The following is a 24,444-nucleotide window of genomic DNA, read 5'->3' as shown; positions in this document are numbered from 1 at the left end:
CACCCCAGGTTTAGATTAAAGCATTTTCATGTGTTAGAATGACCAAAGGTCCAGACATAAATCCATTTAAAAATCTGTACCAAGACCTGAAAATTGGTGTTCACAGACACTCTCCACCCAGCCTGACTGAGCTTGAGCTAGTGTGCAAAGAATAATGGACAAGCATTTCTGCCTCTAGATGTGCAAAACTAAAGGAGACACAAGACTTGCAGCTAACATTACATTGAAAGATGGATCTACAAAGTACTAATTTAGCGAGGGCTGAACATAAATGCATGCCGTACTTGACGCAGATAATTTGTACAAATTTTAGGAAACTATGCATCATTTCCCTTCCACTTTAAAATTGTGTACCAACTTGTGTTTTGAGTGTCTACCAAAGAAAACTCCCATAAACTGCATTGAGTTAGTGGATGTAATATGAGGAGGTGTAAGGGGTATCAATACTTTTACAAGGTACTATATGCACTGCAACTAGCCTCAAACCACACAGCAGTACTTAAACTTTTTAAATACAATCAACACGCATTGTTGGAAATCTTGGATAATAAAAGACCAACAACCACAGACAAAGACATGCTCAGGCTCCAAGTCAAGTAAATGTTTTATTAAGAATTTATTTGCTTTAGGACACTGGCCAGTACAACACACAGTGTGATAAACATTGTTACTCTCAAACAAAAAAAAAAAAAGAAAAAAGATGGACATAAAAAAATAAACCCACAATTTTCATGACAAAAAAAGAAGTTTACACACATACAAACCAGTGACAATCACTCGGAAGCCTCCATCAACATATTCACTTGCATTGCTCGAGCGAGCCGAACAAACAGAGGATATGGCCAACGAGGAGGGGGCAGACGTCGAGTGCTGTAGTGCATCAAGTGACAAAGTGCTTTGTAGAAGTGTATAGGTCGGAGGTTAAACATGTTCACATTTGATTGGAGCAAAGTAGTAGAAGGTAGTGTAGTGAGTAAATTCCGCTTGCGTTGAGCTGTGTGAGCCAACACCGTGACACTCGAAGGCACTGTCCACCATGATGAGACAGGAAAGATTGTGCATGCAAACTGAATGGGGACTAAAGTGGGACAGTTGCACATCAATTGGAGAGACGTGATTGAGAAAGATGTGAGAGAAACTAGATGACGGTATGGCTTATACTGAATACCCTTCAGTCTGTTAAAGAAGGGAGAACAGGCTTATTCATAGTGTTTGTGCTAATTAATTCTGTGCATGATTGACAGATGCAAGTTCATTTGTCCAAAATCCCCAAATCCCTCATTAACAAAAAAACCAGAACACTACATATAATATGCAGCGACTCTGGGGCTGTGGAGTGTATTAGTGTAAAAAGCTGAGGAGCCTCTGCTGTAGTGATACATCTTACTGTTTACTTTCTTCAAAACTAGCTCTGATAAGTAAATACAAATATAACATCTTCTATTAACATGTTCCCACTGACAAGCCAGCCAGTGCTGATTTGTTCTGTATATTCAAAAACTCACTGAAATGTTATCTTATGGCAATGTGATCATCATCAACACCCTTCCCATAATAAGCAAACATAGGTAGAGGTACGAACGACAACATTAACCTCCAGCTAGTGATGAAGCTCATCCAGGATGAAGCTGCATCACGGTCCCTCGAGCTTCAAGTAACGTTTCCTGAAATGTGACCTGACAGGAAACGTCTTTATTTTCCATCATCCTTGTTTCTCCTGGTCCCAAAGAGAGTGTTAATCTGAAGGTGCAGCAGTACTTCCACAGGTTCAAGCATGAAGTGGACAAAAAGGAAACAGCATAACGTTGTCCGTGCTTCTTTTCCTTTTTTCCGTAAGATACTCTCAGTTTAAAAAAAGGCACCATGCACATTTAGTGACCCAGAAGGGGAAAGAAAAAAAACATTGACAAAAAGTAATGAAACAAAATATATCAGCAACTGTAGATCCAGCCTCACTTCTTCTCTCTGGACCAAATGTTAAGGCTTCTAGTTCTTTTAGATTCATCTGTTAAGGCAAACTTTAGAGGATAAAAACATACTGTTAACATCAAACACCAATATTTAAGACGAACTTAAAACAATCAGACAGCAAACAATCAAAAACTATTTACCTCATTGATTACTTAGCTTTCATTGTCAAAGTGACTCAAGCGCTTCTTGGATTTTAGCTCCTTCAACCACTGGGGTGAGTCTTCCTCCCTAAAGGAGATAAATTAACCTTTGTAATTAGGGTGGAAAGTTGTAGAGCAAAACGAAATGGCAACAGAAAAACATCTACTGGTGTTTCTTACCCATTTTCTTTCCCGCCAGCTGGGGGCAGCACACGTGCTGCACGGGGAAGGAATGGAGACTTCGGAGAGCGAGAGATTTGGGAAGAAGAGGGAACAGGTCCATCGGTTTGATTGTCAGAGTCACCCCTCTTCTTAAGCTGGGCCTGAGAAAAACGGGGAAATATTCACAGTTTATGGTAGTTAACACCAAACAAAGCAAAAAGACAAATGAAAAAAAAAAAAGTAATATGACATCAATTTACAGTCTCTTGCAAAAGCATTCATATACTCAACCACAATCCTGGGGATTTTACACTGAGCTTGTGGCATTTTGTGAAGAAAAATGGGCCAAAATGTTGTTCCCTAGGTGGGAAAAGCTGGAAGAGATGTAGTCCAAAATTCATGCAGCTACAACTGCAGACAAAGGTTGTTCTACAAATTATTATCTCAGGGAAGCTGATTATATGTGCCTACCATGTTTTTCACATTTCTATTGGTTAAAAAAAACCATGTTAACCATTTTAAATAAAGTTGACTTGACTTGTCATTTCACTTCACAATTATGCACAACTTTGTGTTGGTTTATACCCAAAAATCCACTGAAGTTTGTAGTAGCAAAATGACAAATTTGCAAAAGGTTAAGCGGTATGAATACTTTTTACAGCTGCTGTCCAGGTAAATTGCGAAAGATTCTGATCCAGTCTGGATCCTTTCATGAAGACACGTCAAAAAGCGCAGTGTTCTAGAAGCTGGCTCACCTTTAAAGCTGAAGGATCTACTCCTGGGAACAGGGCGACCCTCTGTGGCTGCGAGGGAACAGCAGCCCCAGCATCAGCTCCTCTGGCCTGCTCCTCAGACTCTGAGTCATCGTTTTTATTCTCCGCCTTTGCCTCTGTCGTAATGAAAGCACCAACCACCAGATGTTTATCTACTAAAAGGCTCAGTCACTGTAAGTGGCCAAGAAAAAAATCCCTTTCCACTGAATCAGAATCTGGATTCCCTGTTAGTCGTGTGCCTCTATGTATTCTTCTGACTATCGTTACAAACTACCAAATAACTTCATTTTTTGGTTGAATTTTATACTGTATAACTGGGAGAATACATAATTAAAATAGTGAAAGCTGTGTACCCCATCCTAAAAAGTTCCTGAAAAATCCTTTAAGATGAATAAAAGGACCAACACTGTGATATCTGGACTGCAGTATAGTGACAGATTTGTTGAACAATTCAGTTGCTCTAATGCATGTGTTGTCAGTAATAAGGCATCTCCTGTGTGAGTATCCTGCCAGAGAAAGAAGTGGGATCTGTTTTTGACTAACATTATGGCATGTTGGTTTAAGGAACACAAGTGCAGGAGGTTTTTTACTGAATCATTTTCAGTTAAGACACAAATTTCCTAGGTTTGGAGGCACAAGATGAGTCTGGTTTGAGGATTTTTTTACCTGTTGAGTCTCTGTAAAGCCAATCTTCTGTGTTTCCTCCATCTCCCTGAGCCGGCACCGCATTCAACCGGGCCGCCTTGGATGGACGTGTCCTTGGGGCTCGTTTCTTCCCCAACTGGGCTCGAGATCGTAGAGCACTATTGTCCAACAGCGCTGTTGGAGCCTGATTATTAGGATCATGAAAAAACAAAACAAAAACCAAACAGACCATAATTGAGAATAAAAGTGTTTTTACAGTCTTAAACATGAGACTAGCAGCTATAAGGTCATGTTGCTATGAAAAGAACGTAGCTGAGGTTAACACTCACATCAGGGAAAGTACGTGGCTGGCTTTCAGATGAGGAAAACGGGGAGGGCCCATCCGGAGTAGTGGTCTCTAACTGCGAGGCCTGAGCACCTGGTGAGGCTAGTGGAGTTGGCTTCCTCGGTGAGGGACTCAGATTGCTTTCTGAACTAGGAGTGGCGGGTGTGAGGCTATGTCAAACGGAAAAACAAAAAACAAGAAGCTTTGGGTTATAAAAACTACTGGCAATAGGTTTGTTTTTCAAGTGAGGAGAAAGGATTTCACAGAATAGCAGAGGTTGAAATTATGCTTGCATACTTCAGTACTACAGTGCTTTGCAAAACTGTTAATTTACACTGTGCCACGCTGCAACCACAAACCTCTATGTATTTAAACAAGGATTTTATGTGACATACCGAAACAAAGTAGCGCATAATTGTATGGTATAGTAGCACCATTTCCTTTAAAAATCCTTCTTTAATCCAGCCCAAACAAGTCACTTCATTAGTAAATATATTCTATCTGTGTGTGATTTACCTTTAGGAGGATCTGTTGACAGGATAAGTATTAGTTAGGCACTTTACAAATCTGGCCTTTATGGAAGAGTAGCTAGAAGAAAGTTTGCAGTTTGTCAGGAGCTGTGTAGGAAACACCAAATATGTTGAAGAAGTTACTCTGATCAGATGAGAACAATATTAAAGGTTTAGGCTTCATGCAAAACACTGTCTGTGTGGAGGAAAACTAACACTGCACATCACCCTGAACACACCATCCCCACAGCGAAAGGCAGTGGCAGCATCATGCTGTGGGGATGTATTTCTTCAGCAGACAGTAACACAGCTCATAGTGGATGGGAAGATGGATAAAGATAAAAACACTGCGATCCTGGAAAAAAAATCTGTTAGGTCGTTTTGACACCTAATAGTTCGGTAGATCCGGTACGCTTGGGGGACTTAGTTTGTCAAAGTAACCAGACCTTTTGAACCCCATATTCCCATCCAGGCCTTTTCCCTATTAATTAGCCTGAAAACATAATTTTTCTCTTAAATACTTACCAGCAGTTGTGGTACACCTTAATATGACTATTTTTCAATCAGAGTTCTTAACATGTTACCACTCCACATGTGACTACAAGCCATTGCCCCTGGCAATCTCCCTACATGTGTAATTATTTGTTTGTGTTTACCCACAATGCCCTGCAGTGGTGTGCACTTCCTGTATTTGGTTCACTTGAAGCTGACAGAGACCTATATTTTTAGGCAGACCACAGTATGCTTCTTTGATCCAAAGAGTTTGATTTCACATTCACACCTACCCAAACCAACTGGACTTTCTGAGCAAACAAACCAGAATTTGATTCAACATGGTAGGTGGGAATGGACCCTTAGAAACTACAAAAAACCAGCAGGACGGGCTGACATATTCGCAAATATACATTGAGGTTTTGGTTGCAATGTGACAGCAATCCCAGCAGACACTACATGACCAGGCGTAAGTAATCCACATGGTGGCAGGCTTCTACCACACATTCACACATTTACTAGTTACCCTGTTATCTGTTGATAGAAACTTCTCAACATGATTTAACGGTACCAACAGTCTGTACAACAGACTGTACTAAGACACATTTTCACTATAAGTAAATGACTAAAGAGATTAAAATTGTTATACTTTTTAAACTGTTTTCATTTCTGTTGTCATGACAGAAAATAATTACAGCAGAGTAAATAAGCATATAAGCAGATCAAAAGGCAAATGATCCAAACAGCACTTATAACTGAATCAATATAGGAGGTTTATAGTATTGCTATGGTCTGAAAAAATAAAAATGGGAAACAGAGGCTGCATGGCTTCAGTCCCCAGTTCATCACAGCGTGTTTCCGTCACACACACTTGTTACTGCCCTAGTTCCTGACACAGAAAAAAAGGAGCAGAGGGAGTAGCAGGCAAGTAACATAAGCCAATAGCTTGCTTAACGTACTCTTTGCGACACACCCACAATAGAAAGAAACAAACTTGTGAATTCTGTTAGTGGGCTTAAAGTTAGCAAAACTCAATTTAACAAAAGCTAAATGGTCTGGTAACAGTTTCCAAAGTTAACAAAATCGCTACTCCGCTAAACAAAATCTTAGTTCCGCTATTAGTGGATTAGCAGGACTGTGCCCACAACTGGTCACGAAGTAAACCCAACCCTGGTTGGCACAGGAGTCGAGGTTTAACCTGAACTAAAGATTTGGGCCTAATGTTACTACTAAATACCCTATGTAGAAGTTGTATTAACAGCATGAATAAAGTACAATGCAAACACCATTCACAGAAACTCTTGGGAGTTATCTAAAATCGGACAAAACAATGGATTAGTGGCGTTTTTCTGATCTGCTTGAAGTTACATTCAGCTGGGTTAATTTAGACAGGCCGATACTAGAACTGTTCTATTAACAAAAGCGTCACCTCTCAAATACAGAGTGGTACATTGGCCGTCATAGTGTCCAGATCTTTTCCCCATTGAAAACGTTAGGTGGACTATGATGAAGAGAAACGACGGATGCTAAACCAAGAGTTTGTTGCTAACATCAAATCCTAATTTTGTTTAATTGTCAGTGCAAAAGCGTTGGCCTGTGAGACGATAGATTTCCATTAAATCACTTCTGTTGTACTTGTCTTTAAAAGGTTTAAAGGTAATTGCTCACTGACTTGTATTGCTGGCACCTAAACAAATAGGGTAATGTTTGTTTACCTGCCATCAGTGCGCAGTCCTGTTTCCCAGGTCCCGTACTGGCTGTCAGTGTCACGAACCGGAGTTCCAGAGTCTTTACTGTCTGCTTCGCCGCTCTGCTTCTGCTGCACCTGGAGCCAGCAACGATAGAGAGAAGAATAAGATGATAAATGAAAGATGGGAGGTATAACTGGATTTTCTGATGTGAGCCAGTGCCTATGCTTCTGTGGTGGAGTTCCTTAAATGCACATCATGGCACGTTTCTGTCACTTGAGAGCAGACACAAGAATAATCGTAACAGGTTGGGGTCTTGGTTACTGTTGACAGTGTGGGTGCTGTTATTGACTTGTAGTTTTGCTCTGCAATGGGAAAAAGTTAAAGTGGAGAAAGATCTGGTTTCCAGCTAGGTGAAACTTATTTCCTGTGTCCCATTCTGCTCTTTATAGAGTAACACAGGTGTAACAAACTGATATCATCTGGTTAAATAAAAGGATGGGCCAGTTATCGGTATTAAAGTAGACCAAGATTTAAAAAAAGTGACCAATTCCAAATCGCCAAGATGTTCCAAGACGCAGTTTAAAGTCCTCTTAATGAGATGCCAGAGAAAGTGTTGGAGGGACTGGAGTTTTCTAAATCTTTGCTGCTCCTTCCCTACCTGTGGCTGCATACTGCCCAGTCTGCTGGCTGATAAAAGGCTATTATACTTTTCTCTAATTTACAAGAAAGAAAAATCTGACTGTTCGGAAATAATTGCAGTCCCAAAAAGATTGACAAAGGAAACTAAAGAAATCCATTCCGTTACTCCTGTAAGCCATAGTTCACAAGAGACGAGGAGCACGTCTTCTAAGCAGCCGCCCACAGGCTCGTTCCCTCAGCAGATAGCCCAACTAATAAACAGCCTGATTTCAGCTTGGTAATATCTGCTTGTTAAATTTATATAACTCAACAAAACAGAACAGAACAGCAAAACAATGTTAAAACATTTATATAAATGATTTATATAAATCACTACTACATTTATTGAGTGTTTGATCTAAACTGTTGCTGTAGAATCATAATTATTACCATATATCACTGTATCAGTAAATATACAGTATATGTAACATTACTATAATTTTACTAATCAATATATTACTTTTGTAGCAGCAGGAGTTACTTTTTTTTCCCTTTCTGTTATAAATAAAAGCAATTCGATTTTTGGTATAATCTTTGCGTTAATTCTGTCATAGAGTCAAATTTTACTCTTCTTCATTAGGTGGGCTTTCTGCTTGGGATGTCAGTCTGCAGTTGGCTGCTGAACAGACATGCGACTGGTGGTTTTACCGTAATAAGAGTGATGGTCGGCCATAGTTTCCATACCATCTCTGTGTTTTTCACAATTATACATATTTATAATAGCCAGGTTTGTCTTTGTTGCAAGAGAGCAAAAAGCTAACCAGCAGTGTGCAGCAGTCAGTGAGGGAGGAGCAGCCCTGCATTACTGAATGTCACCTGGAGAAAATGACAGCCACTTCCAGCTGTTTATTTGGCATCTAAGTAAAAAGACCTCTGTGCAAAAAGTAACTATAGGAACAGTAAAAAGGAAATTATAGAAGCTTGAAAACCTTAACATCTTAAAACCTTTTTTCTTGCAACACACTCATGCCTCGGCTACACAAACCTTTTATGAACATGAACATGCTAACAACTCAACATTTCTGCTTGATAGTTAATAATTTAAACTTTGTTTGCACAGTTAATACGTGCAGCCTGTTCACATTTTCAATGCTAAACAAAGTTCAAACTTTTGTTTGTCTAACAAGCAAAAAAGCAGTAATCCAATAAGGAATATTAAAGAGCTTTAGGTGATTAAAGATGGATGCTGGTGCTCCTGCACTGCCTTGCATTAAGTTGATGTTGCTGCAGCTTGTTGGGCTTTAGTGGTCAGCAGTGGTCATGCAGATAATGAAAGATAAAAGAGGCAAGTTAATGGAGACAGGCCAGAGAGGGGACAAAGACAGATCGGCGAGTGAGTGTTTGCTGCCTACTGAACCATGCCTCTTTTAATGAAGCTGGTACAGAGGACACACTGTCACAAAACCAAACACAGCTCACACAGCCACACCCACACATGAACCATTAACCTGGTCCATGTAAAGAGAGAGAGAAAAGCAACAAAAGCTAATCCTTCTGTTCTCAGATGTTGTCAGAGAGATGGACAGAGAAAGGTGATACACCTGGCTCTGTAACTGCACAGGCTCCTTGACCAGGAGAGCAATGGTCACTGATTGCAGATCAGTCAGCTCATTCTAAGAGCTACATGAATGCAAGCCCTGTTTTCTCTGGCTGTGTGTGAACAGACATCGGAAACCCGCAAAACAAGAGCAGGAGAGATGTTCAAATAGAGGGAATGTGTGAGATAAAGAGTAACTGTGAGAAATGTTCATTTATTGTGTATAAACAAGTAAAAGACTGAGAAAAGAGCAGCAGTGCAGGATGTTAATAATCAGTAAAAACCTTTCTTGGCATCAAAGGATAAAACTGAGAACAGTTAGAACGACATTCAGCAGAGCTCCTCCTCCCCGGAAGAAAATGTTCTAAAATTTCTAGAGTGAGATTATGAAACTAGAATAAAATACTTTTTATGGCTTTTTACACAGCCCATCCAGAGGTGTTAACAAATGTGTTAGGAACTTCTCTTCAGAGATTCACATCACACACACACACACACACACACACCTTGCAAAGTGACATCATTTCACAATATGCAGCACAGAAATACTTCTTCAAACTCCAGTATACTTTTTCACACAGGCAACAAAAATGTTCTGCATTTACAATCAGGTCATCCCTGAAACCAATTCAGCCGTTTTGAAACATACTTTGAAGGATTTTAGTCTTCCACCCCTCCTCTACTTGTTTCTGTAGGCTGTCAGTGCTGGCAAAAACAAATAAATAAAGCCTTGTAAAAAGTAGTGATAAAAATTCCAATCAGATGCGTTTGTGTGTGTTGCTCAACCTGAAGACTCCCAGCACACCCATACCTGATCAGCTTAGCGTTGGAGCTCTGCATTTGCTGGAACATGTTACAGAGAAACTCCATTATACAGCATCTTATTTATAATCTTTCACTGTTTGTCATTGAAAAGAGGGCTATCAGACTTAGTATTGAACTTTAATTAAATATGAGCATTTTCTGTGCAGTCAATACTAATCTACATGCCCACAACTTAGCCAACCTCCTATAAAATGACTTTTACAATTGCAATGACTTACAGCTGTCAGGAGGAAGGCTTGTCCTAAGCTATAGCACTAGTCAGCTTCCCCTGGACAGGAAGGGTGTGTCAAGGAAAGCAATTCAACAAAGAGCGGATGAATGGAAGGATAAAGGGCTGATCACTGAGTAGGTCTGACAGACAATCTGCAGAGGAAAGGGCAGGAACAAGGTCCTGGAAACTTCTGTTTGATAATGCACAGACTGCTGCACATTACCCAATAACAGCAGCCAACGGAAAGTGAGAAAACATGTAGCTGTTCATCTAAAAAGGATGGGCGCTGCCGTCGAGCACCTAACGATGTTACATTAGAGAGCGGAGAACACAGGGATACACGTGTTAACAGGAAAACAGCACTGGAGGTACCAGTGCCCAGCCCAGTTTATGACACTGTTGAGGAATGTGTTTACACCTGTTAGTAACCTTCAGTGTAGATAAAAGTGTTGTCTTTCTATCTGAGCTTGTAACATATACTGTAAACATCTCTGTTAAGGTGTAATATGCTTTTGTGAGGAAGCCAAAGCTACTTTAAAATGACCAACATGCAATTTCCTCTAGATTAAATATTATCGGATCTGAAGTGACTCCAACATATACAGCAAGCCCATTAACAGCAGTTAAAACCCATTCAGTTACACTACTGTATTTGTAGTATGCCACTACCCTATTCCCTGTTCCTCTAAATCTGGAAAGCATGCTTAGTGGACGCTGCAGTAATCAATATCCACATATTCAAGCAACCACTCCCTCGAACGCTAATCTGACTTCAACAAATGGGCATTCTAGCTGCATGACAGGAGGGGTCACATTAAGACACATTCTGCTAGGGAAACAGAACTGTGTTATATAAGGAAAGAACAGCGGAAGTGATGCGTACAAGCAAAGGCTGAGTGTTGTTCATAGTATCATGGAAGCACAGAGGGCAAGAATGTAAAACCTGACTTGGTTTAAGCTTCTTTTGGTGACCTGAACTAGAGGATTATAGTTTCAGTCTGGTGTTTGTTCATCATGTTTTTGCCAACGAAGCCGTTGTTTGAAATCAGATTTTTCTCACTTGGAGGTTCTGTAGTCGTCAGCGGACCTTATTGATTACAACAGGATAGAACAGGGGCAGGTAGAGCACCTTGCAAAAGGATTCAAACCACTTCTTTTTTTTGTCATGCTGCAACCACACACTTTATTGTATCTTATTAAGGCTTTATGTGATAGACCAGCACAGAGTCGTGCAAAATTGTGTAGTGGAAGAAAAAGATATGATTTTCATAGCGTTTCTTTAAAACAAATATTTACAAATAAATGTCTCTACCAGCTTTGAAACGCTAAATATTTAGTTAAGAACTTTGACTGGGCCATTCTCACGAATAAAAATGGTCTATACCAGAGGCGGTGTCCTACAACGTTTAGATGTGTCCTTGGTCCAACACACTTGAATAAAATGGCTGAATTACCTCCTCAGTATGCAGTCACGTTCTGCACAGACCTAATAATGAGCCATACATTTGATTCAGGTGTGTTGAAGCAGAGACACGTCTAAAACTTGCAGGACATCAACCCTTTGAGGATGGAAGTTACTCACCCCTGATCTAAATTATAACAATGTAGCTCCACCTATATGGTTATAGTCATTGTCCAACTAGAAGGTGAACCTCAATCACAGACTTTAACAGGTCTTCCTCATGTATTGCCCTGTATTTAACTCTATCCATTTTTCCAACTGTGACCAGCCTTGTTTTTTGCTGAAGAAAAGGATCCCCGCAGCATGCTGTAGCCACTTTTGTGCTTCAATGTGGGAATGTTCAGTGTTATGTGCAGTGACCCACCTATTTCACCACACATTGTATTTAATGTGGTTGGCAAGAAGTTCAAAATCTGCCTCATCTCACCAGAGCACCTTCTTGCCCCATGGCACAACTGGAAGCTTTTATGACTTTCTTTCAACAAAATTCCTTTTTTGTGCCAATCTTCCAACTGCTTGCATGATTTATGCTCTCTTTGCCTGGCCTTGTCAGATTAGGTGGACCGGCATGTCTTGGTAGGGTGCAGTTGTACCATATCTTTACATTTTCAGATAATTGATCTGTGGGATACACTAGATTTTACTCAGGGGTTTCAACATAAAAGGGCGTTGTACACAAATGCAAGCCACACTTTTCAGATTGGTTGTGAAGAATTTGGAAAACTAGGTCTCATTTTTCTTCCACTTCACAATTATGTGCTACTATGAAGTTAGTGAATTAATGTGACTAAATGTGAAAACACTCAAGGGATGCACATATTATTGCAAGACACTTTATATATCCCTGTGTTGAGATAGCTATAATAATAGCGGATGTATACAAAAACTTTGGATCAATATCCAATTCAACCACTTTTACTAAGGCTCACAATATCCTGAATGTCCTGATTGTCCTCAAATTTACCAAAGGACTTGTCAGGATTAGTCTGTCAGGACATCATTCCCTTACATGTAGTGACAGCTATAATTAGTTGTTGCAAATTTCCAGTTTTACTTTGAGGTTAAATGCTGTTTGGACCGTTTATACCTAGCTACAAATTAAATTCCTCTGCAGCATGACTCAAACTACAGTTTTTCACCAGCCACCACATGTGCAGACATGCATCCTGCAGCACAACATGCCAAGCTGGTTATCTCATGTCAGAATCTGACTGACACAAACAGTGGTTGATTTATGTTGTGACAGAAGTGACAGGGTAACCCATCTTCTTGGGGTATGTCAGTTTAGTTACATTTACCTGAAGAGGCTTTCTTTAATTACTAGATTTGCCTCGCAAATAAAAGGCCAAAATAAAACACCATTCTGAAAACAGGACAAAAAAAAATCTATTCCAAAGAATTGCCAATTACTTCTCTTTACTTTAATCCCTGGCTCTGTCAAATTATCCTCACTTACTGATAGTGAGCTCTGCTTCTGCCAGAGACAACAATAACAGCTGTTCATGACTAAAACCTACTAGGACACAGCAGACATATCGGAGAGCCACACTAAGCCATGAAAGCACCACTTATCTTTAGAAACTGTGACTCATGAGAAGTTGTGCAGGAATGGAACAAATAGGTGTGAGCTTAAACCAAGCAGTAGTTTTACTCCAATGTACCAGCGAATAGACCGGTCAAAGGGTACAGCTAAAACTAAACCAGGGAGAGGAAAGCCAAAGGGAATAGATTTTTATAGGCACTTCAAATACTAGACCATCTCTAGTAATCATGTTTTTTCTTTCAGTAATTCCTAAAAATAAGTTAATAAACAAAATGACCCAGAGAGCCAGTAGGACCAGATGTGCACCTAGTTGGCCTGGTGAATTTTCAGTTTGACCATCCAGGATCGCTTACCAATTGGTTGGAAGCCCAGAAACTCTGATCTTTTTTCACTTCATGAACACGCCATATACAAGCGCTACTCGGTCACACAAACCACTTTAATTTTCTGTGTGGAAGTTGTTATTAAGGGAGGAAGACTCAATGTTATGTATCATTGCAGGTCAGAAGAAGCACATTTCATACTTCGGGAGGCATGGTCATTTTGGAGCTGGCTTGTCGGGTATAAAGAGCAGCTTTCTGGCCCTGGATGTCAATGTGTACCTGCCTTCGGGGATGTTTCAGCAAATTATTGAAGGAGCAAATGGACCTGAAGCCAGCTTCAGCAGATACCAGGAAGAAACAGAGAACATCAAAATTGTTTTCAACCCCTGTTGTGAAACATGCTAGATTAGCTAAGGTTGTCAGAATTAAAAGTAGGACTCTACTTTCTCTATGGAGTTTAATGGCGTTTACAAAGACTAATGTTAACCAAGTTCAGCCTTCTAACCACTAATACTTCTAATTTTTGAAGACAAATTGCTTTGACCTGCCAAGGTATTGGCTAAGCAAAAATCAGAGTCCAAAAATCGGCTACAAAACTCTGATCTGTGTATCTCTAAGTAGGACAGCAGTCTTTGTAGTAAGAGAGGGATGAGATTTTGTAAGAGGCAGAGGCCATGAAAGGAGAAAATATTTGCTGGAATATCATGATACGATATACAAGCAAAAGCTGCTGACATGTTAGGCCAAAGACCAAATAACTGATGAAGGTGCAACTGTTCTCGCAGTGACACGGCCAATGCAGCAAAATGACTTCAATTTAAGAAGCTATGAGACATATTGATGCCCTTCATTAATATTTACTGCTTTTGTATGTAAGCAGAAACCAACAGTTAACTTCTCTGTGTTTTAACTGGAAGTGAGTGTGTGGGGTCTTACAGCAGTGGGGGTGTTGGGTGCTGTGCGTCTGCGTAGGGACAGACGCTGCTGACTGCGCAGTGAGAATCTGCGGATGGACTCCCTGCTGCGGGAGGCCAAGGAGCGTAGGGAGTTGGTCCTCTTGAAGCCCCCAGTTCCATCCTCTCCCCTGCCTCCCCTCTCCACAGAACTGGAGAGAAAGCTGAGTGCTCCGTGAAAGGAGCGGCGCACATTCCCCATCCATCCCGACACCTGAGAGTGAGCCACTGACAGCTTATCCCCGAGATACTCCATCACAGCCCACGGCTGGCGAGACCCGTCGTGTCTGAGCTGAACTGTGACTTTTGCTTTCACAGCAGCTGTGAATCATTAGAGTCCAGATATGCTGAGGAGATGGCAGTCCAGGGAAGGTGTCCTCAGAACTCACTGACGCATTTTGCAGGGGCAATACTGCAGCAGTGGGGAGGGTGAATGTACAACAAGAGGGCTCAGCTAGCACAAAGTGGGGATCCAGCAAAGATAGAGCAAGTCAGTCCGTGATCATTGCAGTATTGAGACACTCCCCAGTTTGACTTCTATGAGGCCTCTCTGCAGTGTAGTCCCACTGGAGCCATCAGGACTCCAGTTTCAACTCATCACTCTCGAGGCTCCACAGTGTCTGCCCCAAGTGAATTCACAAAGCTCTCCAACGTCTATTTTGATGACGGCTATAAAATGCTTGGCACAAAACCCAGATGGACAAAACCTCGAAGTAGTTATGAAGGGCAACGTTCCTTGAGATCACCCTGAAAAACTGCTTCAATGTCCTCCAACAGGTTTCTCAGACATGCGTTTCTGGCTTCAACACAGGAAGTAAACTACTGAATCAGTAAAATGAGGACGATACGGTTAGAAAAACATTCACTTATTTCACATATCAAACACATTCTTTTTTCCTTCAAAGGAACTCTCTGCAACAACTCTGATAAACCTGCAGGTGAAGCTTCTCTGTTCTTACTGAAATCTTGATTTCAACGAACCTAATGATTACCAAGAGCTGATGCTGATCCGTTTATCTCCCAAAAAAGGGAAAGTTGAAAAATCTGTCCATTTGGCAAGGTAACATCATCAAAGTGCTAATGTAAGCATTGACAGAAAAGCTGCGTAGAGAAACTGAGAAAGACAGCTGGTGGCAAAGGGAAAGCTGCTGTAGTCATTCGTATTCCATGGGGGAGAAACGGAGGGCATCCAATGCGGGTAAAGCAGGAAGGAGTGCAATCGGAGTTGAAGTCAGATCAAGAAAAAGAGGAATGATTATTTTCCCCCTCCTGTCTTACTCTGCAGGTACAGGCAGGTAAGAGAAAATGCATCAATGTTTGCTTCCCATTGTACCGAATGTTTGCAGAAGTCGCCGTCAAGGAGAAACTGGGTGGAGAGAGGGAGTGTGGATCGGATCAGAGAGAGTGAGAGAGAATGGGAGGTCCTTGATTCAGAGCAGGAGGGGGAGGAGGGGGTGATATACATGTTCTGCGGTGTTCTGCCACTCCACTTAAGACTCAGCCGCGGTCAAACAGACTGAATCAGTCAGACAGTGGAAGCAGATGTAGGACAAAAACAGAGACGACATGTGATTTCATTATACCAAAAATTAGAAAGCCAAGGAGAAAGTAGGTTTTAAAACACAGGGAGAAGCGGAAAAAACCTGTTCATTAAAACATACAAAAGATAAAAATCTGAAGAACAGAAAGGAGATTTCATTATATGCTCAACCTGTTTGACTGCACAACGTAGACAAAAGGCAAGATCGCCAAGGGCAAGTAATGTTTGCTTAACTCTCACTCGGAGTCAAAACTCATGTAAACCTCAGAACAAACCTTCCTGACAGAAAGCTGCTGCTGCTGCCATGCATACAGCCAGAGTGGCGAGTCCAGATGCAACCAAATAGCCAACCTCTGAACAAACAGGAGCAGAAGGGCTTATAAAAGCTCAACCCCTCTCAACATATGCCCTCTAGAGGCAATAGGATTTCTCTGAAGTACTGTCCTTTAGGAAAGTGTGGAGTCAAGTTTTTCAGTTTACAGGAACACCAACTACCAACTGTAAAGGTTAGCCTCAGCATAACTGCTTTTAGATAAAGGATTTCACACAGGTATTTCTTATTGTCACAACTGTGAAGAAACACTTGCTGTACAAATGAAAATAAAGTGTTGAATCCACAAAGTTAATTAAATCTGTTTCAGGAGGTGAAGCAATGTTGCTATGGAATCAATGAATAATTAAAATATTTCCTATTTTATGTCTAACTTGGTTTTTTATATATATGAAGACTGCGTTAATCAATATTCCACCTACCTAGCTTATAAAGCTGACAAGGACAGGGGTTGCTCTAAAGATTTAAACTACGTCATTTCATATCTATATAAAGATGCACTGACAAATCAGCTGGTGAGCAGAACCAGACGATTCCCAACTGGATCAGCCCTGACAGGTAGCTGCAAGCAGGAAACCTAAAACTCTGATCTTTTTTCTGTCAGTGAACACACCATATATAAAACCTACCATGTCCTGCTGGCTAGACTAAGACTAAGTGTAGATGCTGTTCCTGAGTGAAGAAGGCTTAGTGTGGGCTATTTTTAGTATCATGAGATGTTTAAAAATAAAGTCAGTGAAAGAACAGAGATGAGATATAAGAAGCTATTTAAAAGAAAACTATATTCTACGACATGTTGAGACATGTCTGCGGTTCATTCAGGCTAAGAAAGAGCAAGGGCCTATGCAGTAAAAAGGAAGGCTGAACTTTGTGTTTTAACAAACATTTTCCATTTAAGGAGATTTAAATTTGAAAATTTCACCCTTAAAAAATGACAAAAGTGGTCAGCTGCATCAGGTCCATTTGCCAATTTTGTACCTTTCCTAAACTGTAGCTGGGGGCCACACAAAACTATTTGGACACCTCTGCTCTAGGAGATATACTGGTCCTTCTCAAAATATTAGCATATTGTGATAAAGTTCATTATTTTCCATAATGTCATGATGAAAATTTAACATTCATATATTTTAGATTCATTGCACACTAACTGAAATATTTCAGGTCTTTTATTGTCTTAATACGGATGATTTTGGCATACAGCTCATGAAAACCTAAAATTCCTATCTCACAAAATTAGCATATCATTAAAAGGGTCTCTAAACGAGCTATGAACCTAATCATCTGAATCAACGAGTTAACTCTAAACACCTGCAAAAGATTCCTGAGGCCTTTAAAACTCCCAGCCTGGTTCATCACTCAAAACCCCAATCATGGGTAAGACTGCCGACCTGACTGCTGTCCAGAAGGCCACTATTGACACCCTCAAGCAAGAGGGTAAGACACAGAAAGAAATTTCTGAATGAGTAGGCTGTTCCCAGAGTGCTGTATCAAGGCACCTCAGTGGGAAGTCTGTGGGAAGGAAAAAGTGTGGCAGAAAACGCTGCACAACGAGAAGAGGTGACCCTGAGGAAGATTGTGGAGAAGGGCCGATTCCAGACCTTGGGGGACCTGCGGAAGCAGTGGACTGAGTGTGGAGTAGAAACATCCAGAGCCACCGTGCACAGGCGTGTGCAGGAAATGGGCTACAGGTGCCGCATTCCCCAGACCTGGGCTACAGAGAAGCAGCACTGGACTGTTGCTCAGTGGTCCAAAGTACTTTTTTTGGATGAAAGCAAATTCTGCATGTCATTCGGAAATCAAGGTGCCAGAATCTGGAGGAAGACTGGGGAGAAGGAAATGCCAAAATGCCAGAAGTCCAGTGTCAAGTACCCATAGTCAGTGATGGTCTGGTTGCCGTGTCAGCTGCTGGTGTTGGTCCACTGTGTTTTATCAAGGGCAGGGTCAATGCAGCTAGCTATCAGGAGATCTTGGAGCACTTCATGCTTCCATCTGCTGAAAAGCTTTATGGAGATGAAGATTTTATTTTTCAGCACGACCTGGCACCTGCTCACAGTGCCAAAACCACTGGTAAATGGTTTACTGACCATGGTATCACTGTGCTCAATTGGCCTGCCAACTCTCCTGACCTGAACCCCATAGAGAATCTGTGGGATATTGTGAAGAGAACGTTGAGAGACTCAAGACCCAACACTCTGGATGATCTAAAGGCCGCTATCGAAGCATCCTGGGCCTCCATAAGACCTCAGCAGTGCCACAGGCTGATTGCCTCCATGCCACGCCGCATTGAAGCAGTCATTTCTGCCAAAGGATTCCCGACCAAGTATTGAGTGCATAACTGTACATGATTATTTGAAGGTTGACGTTGTTTGTATTAAAAACACTTTTCTTTTATTGGTCGGATGAAATATGCTAATTTTGTGAGATAGGAATTTTGGGTTTTCATGAGCTGTATGCCAAAATCATCCGTAATAAGACAACAAAAGACCTGAAATATTTCAGTTAGTGTGCAATGAATCTAAAATATATGAATGTTAAATTTTCATCATGACATTATGGAAAATAATTAACTTTATCACAATATGCTAATATTTTGAGAAGGACCTGTACAGTGATGCTAGCTGTGATAACCGTTATTACTATGTTAAAGGCAGTTTAAAATGTCAACATGAACCATTTGGCAGAAACTGTAAAACCACGATGGATTAAAAAAAATCTAATAATGCTGTTCTTATATTGATTATGGTTGGTAAACAGAAAGTAAAATCACAGTGTACCTACAATTATTCCATTTGAAAATGTCTTAGTTTTTCACAGTTAAATTTCAAGGTTCTCCAACAGTTTTCATAACATTCTGGTCATAAGAGAACAAAAAGAAAACAACCCAGCTGGGGTTTATTATTTCAACAAACCTTGAAACAACACGGCACCAAGGTTTGCATATGATTCAGCAATTTAGATCAGCTCAGTTTTAAATTCTATAATATACAGATGTGTCATATCTGGATTAGTATTATCCAACTTTAAATAAAGACCCTTGATTTTCCAGACTTTACTTTTGTAAAGTCACAATATAACAGACCACAGCTTATGATCTCTAATAGCTTCATATTGCTTGTGAAAAACTAACCAGAAATGGGAGTGTCTTAACTGAATTACTGACCTGAAACAACACAAAGTTAAATGTGAACATGACTTGTACAAAACAAAAATCAGCTGAGGTCCAAATCCAGCTGCCTGGAGCATTCAATCAGCCCAAAATACTGCACAGCACATGAGAGTCAACAACACACTGGTATTGTCATGAGACCCTCTGACCAGAAAGGACTTCTCAATAGCTGTGCCTTTATGGTGCATTTATTTAAGTACATCTCGTACGCTACACTGCATTTTAAAACAACAAAGTTTTCCTTTATTCTCAAATGTTTACACATTCTTATAAAAAAATCTAAACAGCATTGACCATTTTAAAGTGGTTTTATTGTTTTATAATCCATCAATCGATCGGCTAATCCCGCTTATATTTAACTAACAAAAATAAAACAAATCTCCAGTCAGTTCTAAAGTGGCCACTTTTTATTTGTTTCACTTGATCGGAGTGAACCGAAAAGGTTCCGAACCATGACTTTAAAACTAAAGTACATACTGAACCGTGATTTTGTTGTATGGTTACATCCATAGTAAAAAGCCTTTCCTTTTTTCCAAAATTTTGATTTTATCTTCTAGATAATGGAATATAAAAAGGTCTGGAATATCCTATATTTTCTATTCCTAGTGTTTTCTCTTTTCCTATTCATCAAGACTCATAAGTATTAAATTAAATTAAATTCCATATTTTATAAAGACTTCTTGCTGACCAAAGCCTTACAAAAATGGAATTTGAAATCAACCACAAGATTCTGATCGGTGAACCTCAGAAATCGGTTTTCAAATTTATTACAAGAATCAATGATATACAAGCAAATATTTCTAGTTTAAAATATTAAGATCCTTTGGGTGTAACATTCTCATAACCAATTTTCAATTTCAGTGTTTCTTCCCTCCTATGATATCACCACTTGGAGGTGACTCATAGCTGCTCATTGCTGTCAGGCTTCTGACTTCACCAGTCATAGTGCAATCTTAGCTACAAACTGAACCAGTAACGGCACCAAGAATATGATGTTACTAAAGCACATTTAGGGCATTTTCGTGTGTATAAATGTCTTCAGAGAAACCTCTTTAGGAAGAGAACTGAGCTGCTACTTACCCGGAGGGGGTATGAACCCAGACAGCATGACCACATGCACAAGAGAAGTCTCAGCAGGCTGTCCATCTCTGCTTCGCCACAGTCTCAGCTTCAGACAGACACTTAAAGCACTGATGTCACCATATAATACACCCGAATACATTACAAGGAAAATGATCCAACCTGACGTATGATAATACGAAAGACTTTAATAATAAATAGTACCTACTGCCAACTCACTAGTACTGCCAGTAATAGTAACATTAATAATCTAAAATATGTTCTAACAATTATACTAAATGAGGGGCAAAAAAGTCAATGCCAGGAAATCATAAAAAAAAAAGACAATCAGTCTTTCCGGGTCGATACCGATTTCAGGTGCAGATTCATTTAATTGGAAAACATAAAAGAAAAAACAAACTGCTCAAGGTCCCTCAGTAGAAATAGTAGTTTGGAGGCCAGCAGAAAACGAAGAGTTACAATTATTCCAAGCATCAAAGCATTTGATCTGATTTTTAAAACTCAAAATCAGATCAGATTATACCCGCCACCCGCCAATTGGAGCTGTCCAGTAGAAAACTTGCCAATTGTGATTTTTGTCTGATTGACTGAGGTGCATCTCCAAAAATCTTTGATTTTCATGCAGATAAAATACCCTAAATCCAAGCAACTCTGTTTTGGTTTAATAATTATTAATATCCTACGGCAGGGTACTTTGTTTAACAAAGATACTTGTAACATGTAGAGTGTTTCGTCGACCATGTGTATTCCTGTATTTAGACACCTCTAATTACATCCTTCAGCAGTTAGCAGCTTTTTATAAAGTCACTTACATCCACTACCACTAGGTGGCGGTGGTGACCTGGTCTGAGGTCTGGATCGCAGCTGTATGTCATTACTCAACACAGTATACTACAGGCTTTCATCCTGAGCCTTCATGTACGGTGTTATCAAGGAGCAAACTAAACCCAGCCCTCTATAACTGATTCCTGCCTGAAAGCTTCAATGAACTGGTAGCTGTGTAGATGCAACGTGTAAAGCTGGTGAAGCTATTGTTTCACTCATCCAGGAACTGAAGGAAAGAAAAAAGAAAAAGCAGCAGCCACAGGGTATGATGAAAAACCAGTGGAACCAGAAGAGGAACACAGTCGCAACAACGTGTCTGCAGGACTTGATCACAACAGGCTTTTCCACTTCACGTTTTCCTAAACCATGAGGACAGGTTCATGATAAACAAGCACTGATAACGTGTACCTAATAATCATTTGTCGATTTCGGTCTGGATGAACAGGCTTCAAAATATGTTTGACCACCTTCTGCCAAAAGCATAATGGCTCAGTGACACAGGTGATGCCTACAACATTAGTCATCGGTTCTTTAATCGGCAAAGTTCAGCAGCAATTAACCTCCATTAACTCCCGTCTGCGTTGGGCGCAGGAGACACAACACACAGAAACACTTTATTAAACAAACAAAAGCAGTGGTCACACCTGAGTGCACAGAGATGAGCCATGTGTGAGAACCGGTTCAACTAAAAATAGAGGCCTGTAAAAGAGAGCTCACATTCAAATATACAGGTCCTTCTCAAAATATTAGCATATTGTGATAAAGTTCATTATTTTCCAGCTATCAGCTATCAGGAGATTTTGGAGCACTTCATGCTTCCATCTGCTGAAAAGCTTTATGGAGATGAAGATTTCATTTTTCAGCATGACCTGGCACCTGCTCACAGTGCCAAAACCACTGGTAAATGGTTTACTGACCATGGTATCACTGTGCTCAATTGGCCTGCCAACTCTCCTGACCTGAACCCCATAGAGAATCTGTGGGATATTGTGAAGAGAACGTTGAGAGACTCAAGACCCAACACTCTGGATGAGCTAAAGGCCGCTATCGAAGCATCCTGGGCCTCCATAAGACCTCAGCAGTGCCACAGGCTGATTGCCTCCATGCCACGCCGCATTGAAGCAGTCATTTCTGCCAAAGGATTCTCGACCAAGTATTGAGTGCATAACTGTACATGATTATTTGAAGGTTGACGTTTTTTGTATTAAAAACACTTTTCTTTTATTGGTCGGATGAAATATGCTAATTTTGTGAGATAGGAATTTTGGGTTTTCATGAGCTGTATGCCAAAATAATCCGTATTAAGACAATAAAAGACCTGAAATATTTCAGTTAGTGTGCAATGAATCTAAAATATATGAATGTTAAATTTTCATCATTACATTATGGAAAATAATGAACTTTATCACAATATGCTAATATTTTGAGAAGGACCTGTAGTCCTGATGCAGTAAGGAGGTTTTCAAATTCAGAGTAACACACTTTTGCAAGCAGCAGCCGGACTCACCAAGCTGTGAAGGTCCAGCTCTCTGTGGGCGCTGCGACTCCTCATCCTGAAGAGACTTCCCTCCTCAGCGCTGCTTGAAGGAGCCGATCTCCTGGACATACTCCGAGAGCGCATCCTATTTAACTCCTAGCAGCGAAACAAAGCTGGATCAGTGTCACTGGTTACAAATCATCTTTGATGCTTGAAAGAATGAATCCATTACCAAATTTAGTACTCAAATCTAAATAAATAAAATGATTACTCTAAAACTAAATTATTTATAGAAAAAGGTTACAGGATTCACATTTTTCAACTCCTTGATATACTTTAGTATGAGGAACCATCTAAATAATGAGCATGAAAGACAAGTAGCAAAGTTAAATAAACTGCAAAGGAAGAATTAAACCCAACAGCAAAAATGAACATGTGGTCATATTTTCTATATCAAATGATATAACTTAGAATACTGTTGAAAAGTGAATTTATTTCAGTAATTCAATTTAAAAAGTGAAATTAAGTGATTCATTTCACACTAACTGACTTTTTTCAAGGATGTATTCCTGTTAATTTTGATGCGTATGGGTTACAACTTATTAAACCGCAAAATGAAGCTTCTCAGGAAATAAATGGCCAATAAGCAGCCTAATAATGGCCTACAAGACAGCTGGCCAGCAGACAGTCACTGACGCTGTCCATAAGGAGATTCTGCCACAGAAAGTCATTGCTAAGGAAGCTAGCAGTTCACATCCAAGCACATTAATGGACGGTTGAATTGATAGGACTGTGAAGCAAAGTCAATTCAAAGGTAGGTGGGGGGGGGGATTTACAAGCCGTGGCCTGCAGCTGGAGATCGAGTCACCTCACACAGCCATATCCAGGACACGTGGACTACAACAGCTGCATTTGTCGCGTTAAGCCACTCCTGAAGCTCCACACACATTAAAATGAAACAAGTTCATGCTTGACCATTTAAATTCTGAACTACATTCACCACCACAGCTTAATTTATATACATTTACCATTTTTTACCAGCTAAAGTCTAAGTAAAAAAGTATTCGTGGATGTTGCCGTTTTGTACTTAGTATATCCAGTGCATCATTACATGGGATTTGCATTTTTTTCTTTGCTAGCTTGTCACATTTCCTCTGCCAGTTTAAAAATAATATTTTCTTGCCTTTTGATGTTTAAAAAAAACTGTCAGAAATGCAGCTCACAACGTTTTAATAAGCTTTCAAAGCAAAGCAAAGTCAACATGAGAAATGAACCAATAAGGACTCAGTCCTTGACCCGATGCATGCCTGACCTGACAGGCTGGTACACGGCAGCATACAAGTTCCCGTTTTTGGGAACTTGTATGTAGTTACGATGTGATGATGATCTTTCATGTTGTAGTTAGAAGAGGTATTTGCTTTCAACATAGCCCATAAAACATGTAAATGTGGAAGCAGAAAGGGGGTCTGTATGTGGCTTTACAGCTCGGTGCAACAAACCGTTTGTTTCGCTTACTAATCCGAAGATTTAAATGGACCAAAACATAACACAAAAAAAAACCACAAAGCCAACTTCTCAGAGGCAAGAGCTAGAGAGCAACTATTTACACTGAATGAAGGGATGCAGAGAACTCGTGTGGTGACAGGAGTCAGATGACAGCGATTTGTCGTTCAGAAACTAAAAAAATCAAAACCTTTTTTTCACTCAGTACACACACTATACTCGAATGTTAATGTTCCCAAATGTTATGCGATCATAAACCTGAGAAGTTCCTTATACATTTAA

At 40.2% G+C, this 24,444-nt stretch overlaps 1 protein-coding gene across 1 annotated transcript in view; it reads right to left on the bottom strand.

The window, feature by feature from the left end:
• Positions 1-586: 586 nt before the first annotated feature.
• Positions 587-24,444, bottom strand: part of si:ch73-138n13.1 (uncharacterized protein KIAA1671) — a 39,568-nt gene continuing 15,710 nt past the window's right edge. Inside the window, exons 6-13 of the mRNA XM_047380204.1 lie at positions 22,690-22,815; positions 6,733-6,842; positions 4,021-4,186; positions 3,713-3,875; positions 3,029-3,162; positions 2,292-2,434; positions 2,112-2,199; positions 587-2,018 (exon numbers count right to left, since the gene is read on the bottom strand). Of these exons, the coding sequence (XP_047236160.1) occupies positions 2,124-2,199; positions 2,292-2,434; positions 3,029-3,162; positions 3,713-3,875; positions 4,021-4,186; positions 6,733-6,842; positions 22,690-22,815 (918 nt within the window). The 3' untranslated portion in view covers positions 587-2,018; positions 2,112-2,123. The remainder of the gene's footprint in view (positions 2,019-2,111; positions 2,200-2,291; positions 2,435-3,028; positions 3,163-3,712; positions 3,876-4,020; positions 4,187-6,732; positions 6,843-22,689; positions 22,816-24,444) is intronic.

This window comes from Girardinichthys multiradiatus, chromosome 12 (assembly GCF_021462225.1).
Source record: "Girardinichthys multiradiatus isolate DD_20200921_A chromosome 12, DD_fGirMul_XY1, whole genome shotgun sequence".
NCBI lineage: Eukaryota > Metazoa > Chordata > Actinopteri > Cyprinodontiformes > Goodeidae > Girardinichthys > Girardinichthys multiradiatus.
This window is presented reverse-complemented; position numbering and strand designations above follow the sequence as displayed.